This window comes from Grammomys surdaster, unplaced genomic scaffold, assembly GCF_004785775.1.
Source record: "Grammomys surdaster isolate TR1022 unplaced genomic scaffold, NIH_TR_1.0 335, whole genome shotgun sequence".
Taxonomy (NCBI): domain Eukaryota; kingdom Metazoa; phylum Chordata; class Mammalia; order Rodentia; family Muridae; genus Grammomys; species Grammomys surdaster.
Window position 1 is genome coordinate 1,225,914 of NW_021604754.1, and position 18,763 is coordinate 1,244,676.

The 18,763-nt window shown below is 39.5% G+C and overlaps 1 protein-coding gene across 6 annotated transcripts in view; it reads right to left on the minus strand.

Moving 5' to 3' along the window:
• Positions 1-18,763, minus strand: part of St7 (suppression of tumorigenicity 7) — a 254,759-nt gene that overhangs the window by 189,069 nt on the left and 46,927 nt on the right. For 2 of the 6 annotated variants that reach the window (XM_028778448.1, XM_028778447.1), the window contains exon 1: positions 4,325-4,361. The exons of 3 other annotated variants lie outside the window; for them this stretch is intronic. In XM_028778448.1, the coding sequence (XP_028634281.1) occupies positions 4,325-4,346 (22 nt within the window). In that variant the 5' untranslated portion in view covers positions 4,347-4,361. Of the gene's footprint in view, positions 1-2,345; positions 2,363-4,324; positions 4,362-18,763 lie in introns of those variants that run through there. One more of the 6 variants, XM_028778449.1, reaches the window with a different exon arrangement.

Here is an 18,763-nt window from a genome sequence, read left to right on the forward strand (position 1 = left end):
TCTCTCTCTCTCTCTCTCTCTCTCTCTCTCCTCTCAACTTATAGAAGAGTTTATTTGGGTCTATTGTTCCAGAGAGTTAGAATGTTCTCTTTAGTAAATCTGTTACAAAATGTGGAAGGAGAAATTAGCCGATGTTGCCTTGGGGATAGCCTATCTCTCAGCAGGTAAGGGACTAGTCTAATAAGGCAGGTGCTTTGGGAGACAAATTAATGTACCAGGGCACAATTCCCACCACTGCATATCTTAAACAGTCCCTTTCATTTGCACCCTTGAGAAATGAAAAAGTTAAATACAAGAGGGGCAGGAGCAGAAGTGATCCCCGACAATACTAATTGAATAATGTTCATTACAGTTAAAGTTGTTTGGAGGGGGTTTTAGGGTATTTTTTGGGGGGGGGAGGGTTGGTGGGGTTTTGTTTGTTTTTGCTTTTGTTTTGTTTTTTTTTTGTTTTTAGAATAACCAGCTTTCCAAGGGAGGGTGTAAACAAATGTCAACATCACAGTCTTCCTCATTTAACAAAAGAGAAGAACCATTTTTTTCTCCTGTTACCAACTCTTTTTTTTTAACTTCACGAAAGCTGAAAGTTTGTTTTCCTCTTTAAAAGTTTCCAAGAATTTTTTTTAATTTTGCAGAATTCAACTGATATTTCTACATAAACTTCATTAAGTCAAGTGAAGTACTCTAAATATGCATTTAATGATTGCTTTATTCTGATACCCAAAACTAAAATTGTATTTCTTCAAAACCAATAAAGAAGAAAAGCATTAGTCTCATTTTTAGATGTGAAAATTTTCAATGAGTAAAATTTATATACATCTAGATGGTGACAAAGTGACAACATCACGAAGTGACAGAGAACCTCAGGATTATTATATGCTTCCTACATTGTCATGTGAGTCCCCTAAAGCTGGAGACAAGTTCATGTCAAAGTAAAGCCTAAAGAGGCAGCGGCCAGTCTACCGAAGTCCAGGGAACAGATGGAGAGCCGCTGGTCAGGAAGATGAGAGTGGGATTGTTAGAGACAGAGATGAAATTATGTTAGAGGGCTGGGGACGGAAGAGTGCTTGCCTGGTATATAGAAATCCTTGGAGTGAATCACTTGTACTACAAAACCAAAAATTAAACAAAATAAACTGTATTAGACATTAACTGAATTTATTGATTATTTTAGATAGTTATGTAAGTCTTTAATTTTCAAGACATTTGCTCTTTCAGATCAATTTTTGTCATTTAAAATAGGCTATGAACTTTCTTTTTATTTGGGGGTTGTTTAGGAAAGAGAATTATTTAAGATAACCAAATACTTGGTGAGATAGAAATATACTAATGTGCCAGGCAGTGGTGGCGCACGCCTTTAATCCCAGCACTTGGGAGGCAGAGGCAGGCGGATTTCTGAGTTCGGGGCCAGCCTGGTCTACAGAGTGAGTTCCAGGACAGCCAGGGCTATACAGAGAAACCAGGGCTACATAGAGAAACCCTGTCTCGAAAACCAAAGAAAAACCAATATATATAAATATATGTATGAATATATATATACATATACATATACATATACATATACATATACATATACATATACAAATACATATACATATACATATACATATATATATATAATTAATATTATAATGTAGAACCCAGGCCATTGAGACACCTGATCTCAAAGATATCAGCATAATTATATATTCAACAAGTTAAAAATTAAGACATGTCCCCTTGTCTTATATGTAAATAAGAAAGCAAGAAAGAAAATTTAAAAAATTCATTAACATGAGTCTGGGAAGTCACAAATCAGAATGGTAATTATCGCTTGGCAAGAATAATGAATGGGAAGGCCATAATTCTTCCTGAGGAAACAGAAATGTTCTGTATCTCCTTCCAGGTAGGGGTGCTTCTAGTGCTAACATGGGTGCAGATGCTTGGAAGCCATACGAAGCCTTATGTGTCCTTGCTACACCCATCAGTTTAGACAGCAAGCAACTAAGAAATGCTGAGAAGTGAGGAAAGTCGTTCCTAGGGACGAGCACACCAACTGATCATCCAGTACCAAGGGGTCAGCCCTGAAAACATACAAGTAACACTATACAGATGCAGCAGGTTGTAGTTAGGTACCTAGGAATTGACGTATCCACAAACATACACATGTATGCATGTGTAACAACTAACGAAAAAAGAGGCCATAAGTTTGAAAGAGAGCAACAAAGGGTATGTATACAAGAACTGGAGGAGGAAAAGAAAGGAAGAAATAGTGTGGGTATATTATAATCTATAAATGGAAATCACTTTTAAGTAAAAAGTCTGATACAAGTAAGGCACGGCAGGCAGTAATCAAGAATAAGACTCACGTCTCCATAGGAAGCTCCTAGTGTTTCCAGAATCTACCTCAGCACTTCCTAAGAGAGGTCAGTGAGAGCTCCAAAGTTGGTTTGGGAGAGTCCTGCTAGAGTAAGTAAGCCGAGTACCCCGTCTTGCATGTTCTCAGTGTAGAGAGGTTTCAAGCCTTCAAACCACCGCCCAGTGTAAAGAAATAAAGGTGAAGGGCCATAGCTACAAGCAGAGCAAACACTCTTAGCTCAGAGTGCATACTATCTCCTCATGTAAAAGAAGGCAGGAATTTCCAGTCCTAAATGCCCACTGGAAGCATGAATACCTGTGGGCTTCTAGTCACAGCAAGAGATAAACATTAATCCTCAGCCAAAGCAAAAAGGTTCTAAGTAAAAGCAAAAAAAATGCTAAAAAAAAGAAAAAAGAAAAAAGAAAAAAACCTTGCATGACAGTGTTCTGTTTGCTGAGCAGTGTTCAATTCTGTTCCAAAACGGTAGCTATGGAAACCAAGAGCAGTTTGCAAATATACCACATAGCACACGGGTGAGACTATCAAAAGATAAGGTTTGATGGTGAAAAAAAGGCTGTGTCGTCTTGGAAAAACAGGACAGACAATGGAAGAGACCCTAGCATAAGGTCCAACAATGGATTTCAACTGCCAGTAACCACACTCGTTTTCCTTTAATACACAGTATAAATATTTTTTTCTCACCTAGGCTCTTAAGTCAACAAAATTCCATTACTAAAATAAAGGTGGGGGATCTCTGCCACTGGATATCTGTTTCTTAGATGACACGAACTCCAAATGTACCATTAAATGAATTTTAAAATATTTTCAAATTATTAAGAAACACCATTGTCTTTTGTTGAATGAATACTAAGTCTCACTATTAGTGTCTTGAACTTGATTAGAAAATATGGTAGTATCGGAGACGGGAGCTTTCCACAGTAAAACAATAAAAATGAGCCTTTGTCAAAGCCAGTCAATAAACAAAGAACTGATAATCATTAGCCCTCTTCAAATGCAGCTGTTTTACAATAATCAGCAGCCATCCCACAGTCACATGGGCAGCTGTTAGCAGAAAGTTAAGGACACATTACAAATTAATCAAAAATAGATTTCCTCAATGTCCTACCTTAACCCAGCCCCCTCCCCCACTGCAAAGCCAGGCCAGTAGGTCAAATCTCTAGAAACTCTTAACTGTCACCTTTGCTTACCAGTGACAGCAAAATGTTCTGCAGGCACTGTACATAACTGACAGGTTATGTTACTTTATACCAAACATTTGAAGAGTTCTCAGATAGGTTGGCTATCATGACTGTTTAAATACCTACCTATTTAATGTGTCTACAAGTGCTGTCCAGCCCAGCCCACTGTGCAGGGCCTGCTCTGCAGCAAAGCAATTTCATTGTGTTAAGTTTAAAACAGATACAACGCTGATGTTCTGTGATGTTAGCCAACGTATCAAAATTGAAGCCATTGTTTAAAAAAAAAAAGTACTGTCTTCAAGTAAAACGCTATTTATTGTTCTTAAATCTACATGTAGAATCTACTCATGTGTTTTTGTTAAAAATATGGAGGAAGATATATAAAGACACCTTCATCTCTCTTTAGACAAAAAATGTGAGCCCTTATCTTGTAAATGCTGTCATCTCAGAGTCTTCTAGCATCTATTTTAGCGTTTAAGGACATTAGGAGCCTCTGACAATGTATTGGTGACAGGCCTGATCCCATCAGTTAGGGTCTGGGAGACTGCCTGGATGCTGTCTTCTCGCCTCCTCCCTCTTGGAGGCCTGGTTTTGACCACATTGACATACATCCCTGGCTTTAGAATGAATAATCCACTTCAGGGAAGTCCCTACCCAAGACCAGTTCCTCTGTAATTAGAGGCAAATGCAAAGATTATTAACCTGAGGCAAAGTGATATGAACACAAGCCAGCGAAACCATGACAGCACACAGATTCTATAGAACAGAAAAGTAGGATCCATTTACTTACATGAAGATTCAGTACCAAACATGGCTGGCTCCAGAAGCTGCTTGAAAAAAAAAAAAGAATTAGAAGAAGGGAAAGAAAAAGAAAAGAGAAGTAAGAAAATGTAAGATGTGCATGTGCTCCTGAGAGCAAAGAGATGAGCCGGCTACACAGCAGGGGTCATGAAGCCAGACAATGCAGTCCGAGCTATGTCCAGCTGCCAGATTCTCCTCTGAGAGCTTCAGCTTTCTCTCGAGAATGGAAAGCCAGGTCTCCTACACCACCCCAAATCGTAGAGCTCCTTTTCAAAATCCAGCAGGCAATGAAAGGCTGCCGCGGCTCTTGAGGGATGCAGTGAGGCAGAGCTAGGTAGCTAGCATAGGGCAGGCAGGTCTGAGAGCAGCAGCACAGAGACTGCAGTCCTCAGCCCTGCTCTAGCGGTAAGACAATAGCAGAGCTTATGCATATGCCGGATGACGTCAGGGACACTGCACAGACTGACTGTGCTGCTTGAACCAGAGGCTCCAGGGTTTCAAGGGAGCAGCGCGATTCAAAAGGGAATTCCTTTGTCACAAAATGCACAAGACCAAAAACCACAAGCACATTCCCCCTCCTGAAGAGTTCTTCATCCTGTGATGCCACTCAGCAAGAGATCTCAAAGAAATTTAAATACTGGCCTTCTACCAACTAACCACAAAGACACGCGGAACAGGGTTCTTGGTTATATTACAGCAAATAGAGCTTTGCAAGGGAATTAAGGAGCATCAGAAATGAGAAAAATAATCAACATTTAAAAGTAATTACAGAAGAGCTCCAGATGATTATCTCTAAATTACGCTAGGGTGACATCTAAGGTTTAATCACAAATAGATGAGACAATGTATGCTACATATATTTGGAGCATTTACATGCATATGAATGCACTAGTGAAATAATAGGCTCAAATAGTAGAGGTCACACTTTCACTTACTGGCAAACATTATTCAAATATGAAAACCTCAGATTCACATACAAGTATTTCTCCTCTTATTCCTTCTGCCTTATTTTAAATATTACCTTTTGAAAATTTCTGTCATTTTCAGAGTAACTCGGGCATTTTAAGGCTGTGTTCACACACCTGTGCACACTTGTGGACAAATGGGAATTTGTGACTAACTTATTTCTTCTTAATCTGCTCAAACAAAAAGAAAATAATAGCGATTTGCGTCTTAACTCAGGGAGCAAATAAAAGTATTCCTGCACTAGCTTATTCTTATTCTCCTAAATCTGGTTTTAAAACACACATTAAAAGTATGCGAACTTTCTTTAGAGTGGCCTACTCTACTCAAGCAAAGAAGGAAGTTTCTTCCAATCCTTCTTAAATTCTGAAATGTACAAAATGGGGACTGAGTGCATAATGCTTCACTTTAAAATCATGTACACGAGAAGGTTCAAGAGTTCAAGACGCCCTCCACTCATTCTCGTGCGTATACCTTTTTCAATGATTTAAAAGAACTGTCTTAAAATGGGCACAGCTCTCAAACATTAGATTTATGGCAAGAATGTGGAACTAACTGCAAATTGCACCTAAAAGTAGCATTAGTAGTTCTCTGGCTATTAGATGTAGATCTGCTTCATCATCTTAGCTGCTTGCATAATAGTTTGTTGTAGTCACTGTACAATTCGTTCAAGGTAAGTTGTCTTAGCATCCATAAACGCTGAGCCATTGTGAGCCACTATGAAGAACAAGCGTGAACGAAGCTGGGCTTGCATAAAACAGTATCAGATGCAATGTTTCTTTGCGAACTCCGTGTCAAGCCCTATCTGGGACTTCTATATATGCTCATCCATTTAATATTCATACCAACTCCACGAGGAGATGCTGCTATCACCTACATTTATAACTTAATTTGCCAAGATGATATAAGTAATAAGAATTACGTTGAGAGTCAAATCCAGGAGGTCTGGTCCCGAAGCAAAGCTGTTGGTCTGTCTACTGTAACACCTCTTTGGGAAAAAAAATGAACAAATAATTGCTAAAAATTATACAGCATTTTAAAATACCAAATGAAATAAAAGGAAAAAATAAGTTGAAAATGTGGATAGAGATGCGTAAAACATAAGTCACCAAAGAAAAATAAAAAAAAAGAAGTAATAAAAATGTCAGCAGGAGTGATATTGTAACTATATAAAAAGGTCCCACAGCTTTCAAGCCAACAGCTAAAGAGGAAGATGAGTGATGTTGCCGTGTATCTGCAGCAAGAGGGAATAGGAATACACTTAAGAGTAGTGAGGACCTTAAAGCCAAAGTTTATCTCATATGAGTTATTTGTTCATGTGTTTGTTTGCTTATCTACCTTTATCCTGGGAAAGATCTACTTTAAATTGTGCACAATATGTTGTACATGAAGTCACTGAAGTAAGGATGGATTTGGCCATCAAAAAAATTAGAGAAGGCAGAAAAGAAGGTGATCCCCTGAGGACGAGAGCCTTTCCAACTAAGGCCCTGATGAGGATGCTGCAAGGACTCAAGCACCAACGGATGGGCGGGCGCTCCCTGCTTCAGCTCCTACATGAGCTCAATGTGCAGCTCACAGTTCCATGTCTCTTTTTGGGCACAGAGTTATAAGAATCAGGTTAAAGGTTACAATATTTTCCAAGAAGCCTTCTTTATAGATAGCCTTAGAGGCAACTGTATGCTAAAAACATTAGGCATCTGACACGTCAACACCACAGGGCCGAGTTCACACCACTGACTCCTCTGACTCCAAGGCCTGAGGTGTTTCAAACACCTCAGAAAGTTTGGCTCCTCATCACTGAGGGTTCCTCATTGACAAAACCTACTTCAGAAGTTTCATTTGCCCTAATTATCTCCTCTAGGATGTTCAGAGAATAAACACATGTTTTAATGTGCTCCCTAAGGAAAATGTAATGGAAGCAGATGAAGAAAAATAAAACTGATTTGAAGTTCCTAAACACTCTACTACCCCTGCCAAGAAAAGGTCACATAGATTTCAAAACCAAAGTAATCTTTACATTTACTTTGTCTAATTATTAATGCCTAGGACTTCGCCCTCCCACTTATAAATACATTATTGTGAATTTCAGGATACAATTAGCAATGAGGGCCAGCAAGATCACTAGTCTGTAAAAGTATTTTCTGCACAAGCTTGAGGGCCTAAGTGAGTTCAGTCTTAGAAGTCTTGTAAAAATCAAGAGAGTACCAACTCCATAAACTTGACCACTGACTTCCGAATGTACATCACGGTACATGTGCCCCCAGAAACATAAAGCACGAATACATGCAATAGTAGCAAAAACAAAAGTTTTCATTCAGTTTTTAATAAAAAAAATCAGAGATCTGATTTGTAAATTAATTAAAATTAACAAGGAGAGAAAATGCTAATATTCTAAATAATTTATTGTTCCAAATAATCATTATAAGGGAACAGGGGATGGCTCCATGGTTAAAGCAAGCTGGCGAGCTACTAGCCTAGCTGTATCAGGGAGCTGTGGATTCAATTCAGAGACCCTGCTTCAATGAGCATAGCAGCTAGTGATTGAAGAGGACTTCTATGTCAACCTCCGACCTCCATGTGTACATGCAGGCACACACGGGCAAAAATAAGCATGCACATCACAAACTCATACACATAAAGAAAGAAGAAATTATAAAATTGGAAACATTGATAAATGTAAGACTAAAATCTTCTTAATTATTCTATTGATTTAACACTGTGTGAGAGCACATGGCGGCGGGTGAGGAGTACAAGCTACAGTGCCGGCAGGTCTGGGGACCTCTGTGGACTTGGTACTCTCCCACCTATGTCTGGGTTCCAGAGATGAAACAAGTTGCCAGGCTTGAGTGGCACTGCCTGCTGAGCCAGTGAAGGAAGTAAGGAAGCACTTTTAAAAGAATCCCATGCAGACTTCATTTTAGAGAACCTGACCTAAGTTTGAACTCAGGTAAATTAACAGGTTGGTATCTAGCATTAGTTTCCAAGTTGCCCCCCAAAAAACACCCGAGCCTAGCTCCAGTCTCTAGGCTAGTCAGCAAGATCAGCATCTCCAGGTTATTCCCCCAATAAACCTGGACCCCCATGTTACAAGCCCACCCCCTGCCTCATGACCAGCAATGCAGAGGGGAGCAGAAGTTAAGTTTACAATATGACTTCCAGCACCAGCCAGTTATGTTAAAGGCCACAGGAGCTTTCCAATTAGATGCTTGCACACTTAAAACACACACACACACATGTTGCTGCTTACTATAAAGTCTTGCCTATAGATATTCCAGCCTCCTCCACCACCAAAACTATGTGAAGGTGGTGCATTGGGTGAGGGTGGAGGGTGAGCTAGCTCAAATAGAATAAAGATCTTGCTTGTGAGTTGCAAAAAAAAAAAAAAAAAAAAAAGGAGCACACATATACTTTTCCATTTCCTTTGCTCCTTCCTGGGAGCCCACTGCTTTACTCCATGGGCACAGTACAAACTAACACCTTCCTCTGTAGCTGTTACTCCAGTCCTGGGGGTTCTGACAGAGGAACGTATATGCTGCGTGTGAAGTGGTGGTGTACATTATGATGATAGATAGAAAGGAACTGGGGGAAGTGGGATGAGAGGTAGAGCACGGTAGCAAAATTCCCAGGTGAGCCCTAAAAATGGCAACATTTCAACAGAGATCCGAAAACAAAAAGTGAAGCCATATGAGTGACACAGACACCAACTGGAAGGCTCTGGCAAAGTCCAGGAGAATCAGGGATGCTGGTGGCCCCTTACATTGTCTAACAGTAAATCTATTGACAAATCACCAGATATCAGTTTTCTATTGGAAGCTATCCCTTTTGGTGTTCTAACAGTGTGATTTAGTAAGAGAGGGGTCACATTGAACTGTGCAGACAGCACAATCCAGCCTCTATTCCTGCTCAAAATAATCTTCTGTCCAGGAACTGAAAACATGAGTTTCTCTCTTCAAAGATAGTGAACTAAATGTATCCAAGTTTAAATATGAGTAAAGTAAAATAATTATGGAAGACAATGTTTGAAGTAGCTCTTAATACCCTAATAGTAAATCTAATAAATGCATTTATTAATATGGGAGTACTAAAACCATACACACAAACTTTTAAACTGTCATATCTGAACTTTCACCTTCCCTTCTATTAAGGTTTTTCTTAGTATCTTGCTTGATACTTCCTTGTTAAAGTTGCATCTTTATCAAAATCATTTGTGCAAATAAAGCATTATTTGAAAACATTAGAGACGTATAATAATGGCAATATACAAGCAACTTGAAATGAAAGACTTAGTCATTTTAGTATTGGGAGGAGGTACAATTTTATTACTGAACGCTTACTCAGGTAGGCAAGATGGTTCAACTGGTAAACTGCTTACTATGTGAGTCCAAGGATCTGCTTTCCATCATATGTGAAGGTGAAAGAAGAAAAGAACTAACTCCATTGTCATCCTCTGCCCTCCATATGACTGTAGGGACATGCACAACTACAATCACACACATACACACACACACACACACACACACACACACACACACACATTTTTCACACAATAACCAAAGTTCAAAATGTATAAAGCATCCTAAAGGAAGGCTGTCTGTTAAAATGTTACAAGTTTGACTGCTTTAAATTGAGCTATCAATTATGCTCTTTCCTCTTTCAGCATGAGAGTGAGTCTTCTAAAACCTAGGTAAAGTTATGTACCAAATAGACTTGTTCTATAAATCTTCAATACCCTATTTTAGGTTTTCTCTAAAGTAAGTACAATTGCATCTCGTGCACGAACACACATGCACATGAGTGTGTGTGTGTGTGTGTGTGCATGCATGTGTGTGTGTGTGTGTGTGTGCATGTGCCTATGTGTGTGTTTTCTTTTCCTATCACTAGTATACCAAGACTTTTGTACCATAATTGTATATAAATTTTATTTTGTTTTCTGTATTTATGGCATAACCTAAATTCAGATGCTAGATTTTAAGCTTTTGGCCAAAAGAAGAAAAATATGAATTTATTGTGGGTTGCCGTTTAAGTATCTGTGAGTATGACTCAAACTGATACAGAAGAAACAACAGGACATGTTTGAGAATTTCCTTTGCATGTTTATCTGAAATTAGTTACATTTATATATAACAAGTTCAAGGTAGTAGGGACTAAATTAGCTCATATCTTTAAGCTTACAGAATGTGATGATATTTTAAAGGAACAAATTTAAGTATTACATTTAAAGGTATTCTATATAGTCAGTGTCTATTCTAAATTTCCCTTTACCTGCATATTCCACAGAGGAGCAGTAAGCAGGAAACTGGGTACTTCTCAAAGCACAACTCTATCAGCCAGAAAACCAAGCGGCTCCCTGAACAGGCAACAAGCTTGGGGAAGCCCGCCTTGTGAATGTGTGCACACATGCTCACATGGCTGCTTATCTCAACTCAGCAGAAACTCAACTGTGGCTCTTGCGCCCCTTTGACTATTTTTGTAAAGTCATCCTTAGAAAAGTCTCCCCATGTCTGTTTTGTTTCCTGTTATTTTAGGTTAAAATGGGGGAGGGGGCGGGGGGCTAGCTTGCTAATTTCTGTAAGTGAAATACAGAAAACTACAGGCCATCAATTACTTGCTGGAGCTCTCAATGTTATGAAGTCTCATAACTGAAAGGAGTCAGTGCCCAAGCATTCGCTGTGTTCACTCATTTCATGGTATGTATGTGCAATCCACCCATTTGAAACACTCTAGACCAAAACTCAGAAAAATGATAAAAGAATGATCCTTTAGAACATATCTAGAACATAAGACCACCAATGCATTTACCCAGGTCCTGAAAAGGATGTCAACTTACAGGCATAAGGTCATTGCTGAGACAGCTCAGATGTGACCTTTAATCTCCCATTGTCAAACACCCTGAGCCATCTTTTCCTTCACTGACAATTATTTATTTGTTTGTTTGTTTAGTGTTTTTTGAAACAGGCTTTTGTTTCATTGTGTAGCCATGGCTGTCTTGGAACTCATTCTGTAGACCAGCCTGGCCTCAAACTTAGAGATCTACCTGCCTCTGCCTCCGGGGTGCTGGGAATAAAGGCGTGCGCCACCACCACCCAGTCCTTTGATATCAATTGTTATGATTTTCAGTATATGTCTACTCCATCTTGACATAGCTCTTTACCTTCCCTAAAGATAAGTCCAAAAATGTACTTTTCCCCCCACAATTTTCCTTCTATTTCCAAGTAATTTGGACAACCAGACAATTTGTCATTTAGAGTTGTTTAAAAAAAAAAACACTAAAATTACAGCTATTTACTTTGTTTTGATTTGATTTTTTGAGATAGGAAATCACAATGTAGACTTGGCTGGCCCAAAATTTGCAAAATATAGACTAGGCTGGCCCTGACCTCACAAAGATGCACTTGCCTTTACAGTGCTGCCATTACAAAGTTGTCGCTACTCTAAGGAAAATGTGGTACTGGTTGAGATGCATGACTGGGAAGAAACTGTGTTCTCTGAGCACAGCGGAGTGGTTGCACACAGGACTTCACAGTGCCTACAGCAGCATTCACTGGACCTGTACAAGCCCCAGACAGACCATGTCGACAGCTCAGGGACTGAGGACAGCTCTCCCTCACCCTTTCAAGACTTAAGAGTCCTTCTCCCATGTGAACCTCTGGCTCTCTATCTTCCCCATAGGAGAATGATCACAGCTCCCGCTTCTCTGTTCCCTCTTAAACCCCAAACCACAGCTTTACCACAACAGCTTACGTTTCCAACCCATACAGTAACTCACTTTGTAACTAAAGATTTGGAAGCCCCAGAGTTGGATTACAACCATACACCCTCTTTTTTCACGTGATAATATAGGGTTTTCCTATATGATCCACAACTCAATTCTTACCCTCCACGCTACACGTCACGGCAAAGCCTTCCATTGTACCTCAACCCAACTTCCTCTTGCTGATGCATCAAGATCAAACTTCAACTTCACCTAAGATGTCTCCCTTCACCACTTTCCCAGCTTTGACTCCAGTATGCACAGTCTCAGTGGTTTTTCTCTTTTCTCTTTTGGCATCAAACTTCGCTTCATTTACTGAGCATCCTGGGCTCACATCAAAGTGTGAGAAGAGTCCACTGCAAAGGGTCTGTGCCTGAAGAAGATTCCTCCAAACAGAATCCAACTCCACCTGCATACCTCACCTCAAAACTCCCAAGTTTAGACACTTAACAGATCAAGCACCAACCAGAACAGCCCTACGAAATAAGCAGTGTCCTCTTTCTAGATGCACAGCACCTACTTCTAAGCTTTCAAAATCTGGTGACAGTGCCCAAAGCTTTTAATGGCTGCCAGACACAAGCTTCTTATAGATTAGCAGGGACCTCTCTTCTTACATGGGCCTCAAGGAACCTGACACCAGAATTGAGGAGAGGAATAACTTTAAAAGACTTTTCCTCTATTAGAAGATTAGGGAGAGGATTTTAATTATTGAAGGTTAATCAATAAAAAGAATACACATTAATTAATCTTAATGTAAGGACTCATAACGAACATAACTAAAGTTATTAAAATGCTAATGGGATGTGAATAATTAAGATTTTCTCTTTACAAACATGAATCCAACAGTAATAGGCTCATTCAACTCACTGAAAGTGAGAGCCACATTATATACATGTGAATCAATGCTCTACTGTGAAGAACAGAATCAAGTTCCAGGCTTCCATAACAAACAGAGAGGTATTGCAGATCCATCTTCCGGTAGAACAGCTTCATCAGGCAAACCACAACGCTTCCTGTATGGTTTTGGTCTGTTCACCTGGTTTGCAAAAAGGACCACTAGAAAATAGTCAGGAGAAGTCAGGAAAATAGTCATGAATGAATCATAAATGATTGTTCTGGAAGGGAGAGAAATAGAGAAATCCTTCAAGCGAATATGGTAGAATTCAGCTAGCATCGCAGCCACACTCATGGCTTTCTAGGACATAAATCATTCTCACTGCTTTATAATGGGTTGGCAAAGTCTTTCTATACAAGGCCAAATCATAAATATTTCAGATGTTATAATCCCTTTCCAGTCTCCATCACAAATGAACCCTACTATTTTAATACAATCTTCCAATCAACATTTTAAATAAAAGATGGTAGCTGTGTTCTGATGAAATTGTATGGGCTCTGAAAAAAATGTCTCATAATCACATATTGGGAAATATTACCCTTTTAAACTTTTAATCAATATATTAGTTCACAAAAGAACAACCCTGGGATCTGTCACTGATGTGAGTATTCCCTGGAAGAAGTCTCTGCCACTGACAAGACTCAAAATAATGGACTCCATCAACCACTGTCTCAGGTATGGGGGTTGGGAACTCACAGAAATGTTTATCCCAGTTCACTGCATTTCAAAAGACAATATGGAGAAAGGCATCCTTTTGATAGTTAAGTACCTTGTTCATTCCCTAATGCATTTGAACTGGTGATTGATAGGTAAGTACAACTCCCAATAAGTCCTTGGTTCCTTTCACAGGATAAAGTTGTTTCCACTCATTTCCACCCCACATGTATTTCTAGTCATCAAAAATTGTAAAATAAATAAATATTATGTGAGATTTCCTAATTTCCTCGTAACTACATTATAACCAGAAAACTCTGTACAAAACATGCTCATGTTGTATATACAAACAACAGTTGTTTTGCTATGAAAAAAGTCTGACCCTGTTCAACATTGGCTGAAATAGAATTATTGAGAAATAAGAAATGTAGGCTAAATCTTAATCACACAGTTAAATTCTTTAGGAGATTTGGCATTCCAAACAAAACTTATTTGTGAAACTAACTAAGAAGATGGATTATTTCTGAGATCCTTTCATCCCTAAAATACAATGATTTGTAGTGAGCTTCTGATCACAGAATCTGACCGAGCTAATTTTTCTACCAAAAGTTCCTGGGGACAGCGGTTCTACTTTCCCTTGTCCTTTGAGCAAGAGGCCAATAATTTCCTCTCTATCTCTGGCTTATTGAAAGACCATGGGAAACATACTTTTAATCAAAGAAACTACTCTTTTCTTAGAAATAACACAATCTTGACACAGGTGGAGGTGATGCCTAGAGAGAATCTGGCAAAGGGTAACGCCTGGGAAATGATTCGTGCTTCCTACACAGTCCAAATTACAGATTCTCAATAACCACGCATTGGGTCACATATATTTTTTTGCTTCCAAAGAAGCGTTTCTTTAGCATTGTTTCATTTAGAACAATCATGATCCTGGCCTATATGAAACATACCTCATAAACTATGTCTCTACAATCATAGAGTCCTAGGTTGACATCTGCAATTGCACTTACAAATCAAAAGGTATTTTCCAAACTTCAGTTCCTCTGTCTACAGAAGAAGGCTACCAGATCTTACATAAGCTGAATACCCCAAAGAAAGAAGACTGAGATGATAGGACACAAACTCTTTACGATGCAAACATGTGCTCCAAATAGAAAACTCAATACCTGACCTCATGTACTAGATTTCGCCAAAATACAGACATACTAAAAGTATTGTTTTAAATCGCTCTCAGACTATATGTATAAACTTCATAAATCATAAATAAATTCTATGTCTATAAATGGACCCCACCCCCACAAGATTTCTCACCATCCATATACAATATTCCAAAATCTTAAGGAAAGTCATATCTAAAACAGTTTTGGTCCTGAATATTTCAAATAAGGGATGCCCAACCTGTAGAAACAGAGATGATACAGACATGATAATATATAGGTACTGATTCTGGACAACAACTGTAACACATTATCGCACATGACAAATAGTCTACAAAGAAATAGAAATAACATTGTACTGTGCAGAACCTTAAAAACACCACACAGTCTCCCCCCCCAAAAAAATTCCAGTATGTGCTGTAGCACAGATGAACCTCAAAACTAGGATAAATGAAAAAAGCAAGTCACGAAGGAACAGCTTGATCTCCCAGGCGGCACAAAAAGTACAAGGGGACATGGGGACTAGAGGCTGAGGGAGAGGTGGGGAGCTACTGTTTAATGAATATGGAATCTCAGCTTTATGAACAAAAAATTGGTTGAACAACATGAATATCCTATTACTCTACCTACTGGACTGTACACTTGATGACTAACAAGGTAACTTTTAGGTTATGTCTATTTTCCCACAGTTAATTTTTTAAAATAAAATATTTTTAAAATAAAAGAAATTAATTGTTAAAATGGAAAGCAACTAGCTAATACCCAACGGGAGAATCAATGGCAGTTTTGGCTTTTTAGTTTACATACCTCTTCACTGTTGCAAACACAATACAGCTCACTATGAAACCCATTCTGTCCAGAGGAGTCTCACTGTATACGTACTGTCAGTCTTACTAAAAGCTGTGCAATTTAGGAGCTAAAGAACCAATTAATTTTTAAAAGATATATTAAAGATAAAATGTTGTAACCATTATATATAATATTTACATTATATATATATATATACACACATATATATGTATATATACATACATATACATACATACATATATATGTATATGAGCCAGAAAAAAATAATGAACTTTTTTGGTAGAGTTTTTATAAATTTTATATACTTTATATAATGAGATAGAGTTTAGATAAATTTTAATTATAAATAGACATTATAAATTATAAAGAACACAAATTGTATTATTTAATGGTATGCACGACAATGCTTATTAAAAGATAAATGGACAAGCTTGAGTAGTAGTCCACTTCCTAAATCCCAGGAAATCTAATTCTCTAGAATAGGTGAGCATGTGTTATTGCTATCAGCTGACAGTAGTATCCCTAAAACACAAAGACACTATGTAGGAAAGAATGGAGTAACACACTTGCTACCACTGCCCTCCTTTGAAAGCTTTACTAATTCTGAAAAGTTACACTGATTCTGTGGCAGGATTTTCCCTGTCCAATTACATTAAAATATTAGTGGAGCAGAAGGGAGGCCTGTGATTGGGCAGGGAAAGGGGAGGCGGGGCTAAGAGTTGGAAGAGAGGAGAGCTTCTGGGGAGAGAGGAAAAAGAATCAAGATGGAGGCAGACGGACAGGAAGAGGATCCTGATCCCACATCATCTTAAATAGCCACATGTAATTATGAATGTCATTGAGGGATAGAATGATTGGGGTAACTTGTCTATTCTAGGTGGGCAGCTTGTACCATTATCAATTGGCCTAGAAATTATTGTGTGGACATCTTGTGACTTGAGAATTTATTGATATATACATCTGACTGGTTAATTTTAAGCTTTAAAGAGTTCTGATTTTACCAGGTTATTGGGTATTGTGATATCTAACCATGAGGTGGGCGGTCATTAAATGAGCCTGGCGTGGAAGCGACCACGCAGAGGGAAATCAGCGAGTTGAGTTGGATGGAGACACCTCAGGGACCACACCGGGCCAGAGGGTCTGCCAAGATGAGAACACCCCACTAGAGAGTTACTGAAATGTAGGGCTGCCGACCACAGGGGATTTAGGGCTGAAGAGAAGGAACTAGCGGCTCCAGAGACAAGCGAACTGGAGCTAGGAATACCTTGACTGGCCACTGTGGGAGCTAGCTAGAGACAAAGGCGGTGAGACCACGCCAGGGCTGAGAGTTGCCAGCAGTAGCGTGGGAAGCAAGTCAGTCTATTTTTTAATATTTTCTGCAACAGATTCTACTTATAAACACACTAGGCAGAGGGCAGAAGATGGATAAAGAAGGTTTAGGTTTAGACAAAGATCTGCTTCTGGGATGCTTCTTGGGCAACTCTGACCTCAGTGGCACCGATATGAGCTAAGTCGCCGCTGAGTTCATGTGGAAAGACTGTTAAAAGCACAACTGTACAGATGGGAACATGGCAGGAGCAAGTATCATTTACTAATTAGTGTCCTTATACGGCTACTACCACTGACTTTCTTCTTCAGCAGTGAAACGGCTCTGAAACATTTTGTCTCATGATCTATACGGTTATAGCTCTCAGACAAACGGGTTATCCTTTTGTGCGTAAACAGGTCTGGTTGATGAGAAAGCTTCTCCTTCCACTAAGATATTCTTCCACATGAATGTCTCAATTCAACTCAAATTTCTTTCCCAGGCCCATGTTTCCCATTTTCATTCTTAACAGAAACATGTCCTACATACTTTATTTTTATGTCTGAGAACATCCATAGCTGCCTCCCGTGACTCAAGCCGTGTCCCATGTTAGACACGGTTTCCACAGTCCATCAGCACTTAGGAGGAAGTGTATGTGTTGAAAGAAGGAACTGTGTCTTATGAGCTCTATCAGTAATGCCCTTCAGCATATCATTAAAAAAACTGACAAGAGTTTTGTGAATGGGTTGGTGTCCCAATCCCTCCACTGGAAGTCTTGCCTGGTTACAGGAAATGGCTGGCTACATATCTCCACGGCTAGGAGTCTTGGGGTCCACCTCATAGATTCCTGGGAGTTTCCATAGCTTTCAGTTTCTAGCTCATTCCAGAGATGTATGCCCTGCGCTCTGATTCCAGTTGTCTATCCCACGATTCTCTCTCTCTCTCTCCATTCTTCTCCTGGTCTACTGGATGTACAGGAGTGAAGATGGAGCAAAAATTGACGGAGTGGCCAACCAATGACTGGTCCAGCTTAAGACCATGAGAGGGAGCCCACCCCCAACACTGTTAATGATATTCTGCTGTAAACATGCAGACGAAAGCCTAGCAGAACCATCATCAGAGAGGCTTCACCCAGCAACTGATGGGAACAGATACAGAGACCCACAACCAATCATTAAGTGGAGCTTCGGGAATCCTGCAGAAGAAGGAGAAGGAGACTTGTAGGAGCCAGAGGGATCAAGGACACTATGAGAAAACTTACAGAATCAACCAACCTGGCTTCAAAGGGACTCCAGAGACTAAACTGCCAACCAGGGAGCATGCATGGGACTGACCTAGGCCCTCTGCACATATAATAGTAGGAGCAAGGCCCGTCTCTGGCACTGTTGCCTGCCTTTGGGAGCCTTTCCTCCCACTGGACTGCCTGTTCTAGCCTCAGTACAAGATACCCCAAGTCTTACAGACATTTGATTTGTCTAGACTTGTTAATATCCATGGGAGGCCTAGCCTTTTCTGAGAAGAAAGGGAGGAGGATGAGGGTTTTGGGGGTGTGAAAAACTGGGATAAGAAGAGGACGGGGAAAACACTGTGTCAAGCTGTAAATTAATGGATTAATTTTAAAATGTTTAACAAGAGAGGCTGGAAACATAATTCAGCATGGAAAGATGACTCAACACTTAAAGCATTCATAGCTCTTGCTGAGAATCTGGATTTGGGTCCCAGCACCCAGGGAACCAAACGCCACACAAACATCAGGGGCTCACAACCACCTCTAATTCCAGTTCCAGGAGTGCCAATGCCCTCTGGCCTCAATGGGAATTTGCAAGTGCATGACGCAAATAAATTCCCATGATATTCATAAACTCATACGTGTGTGTGTGTGTGTGTGT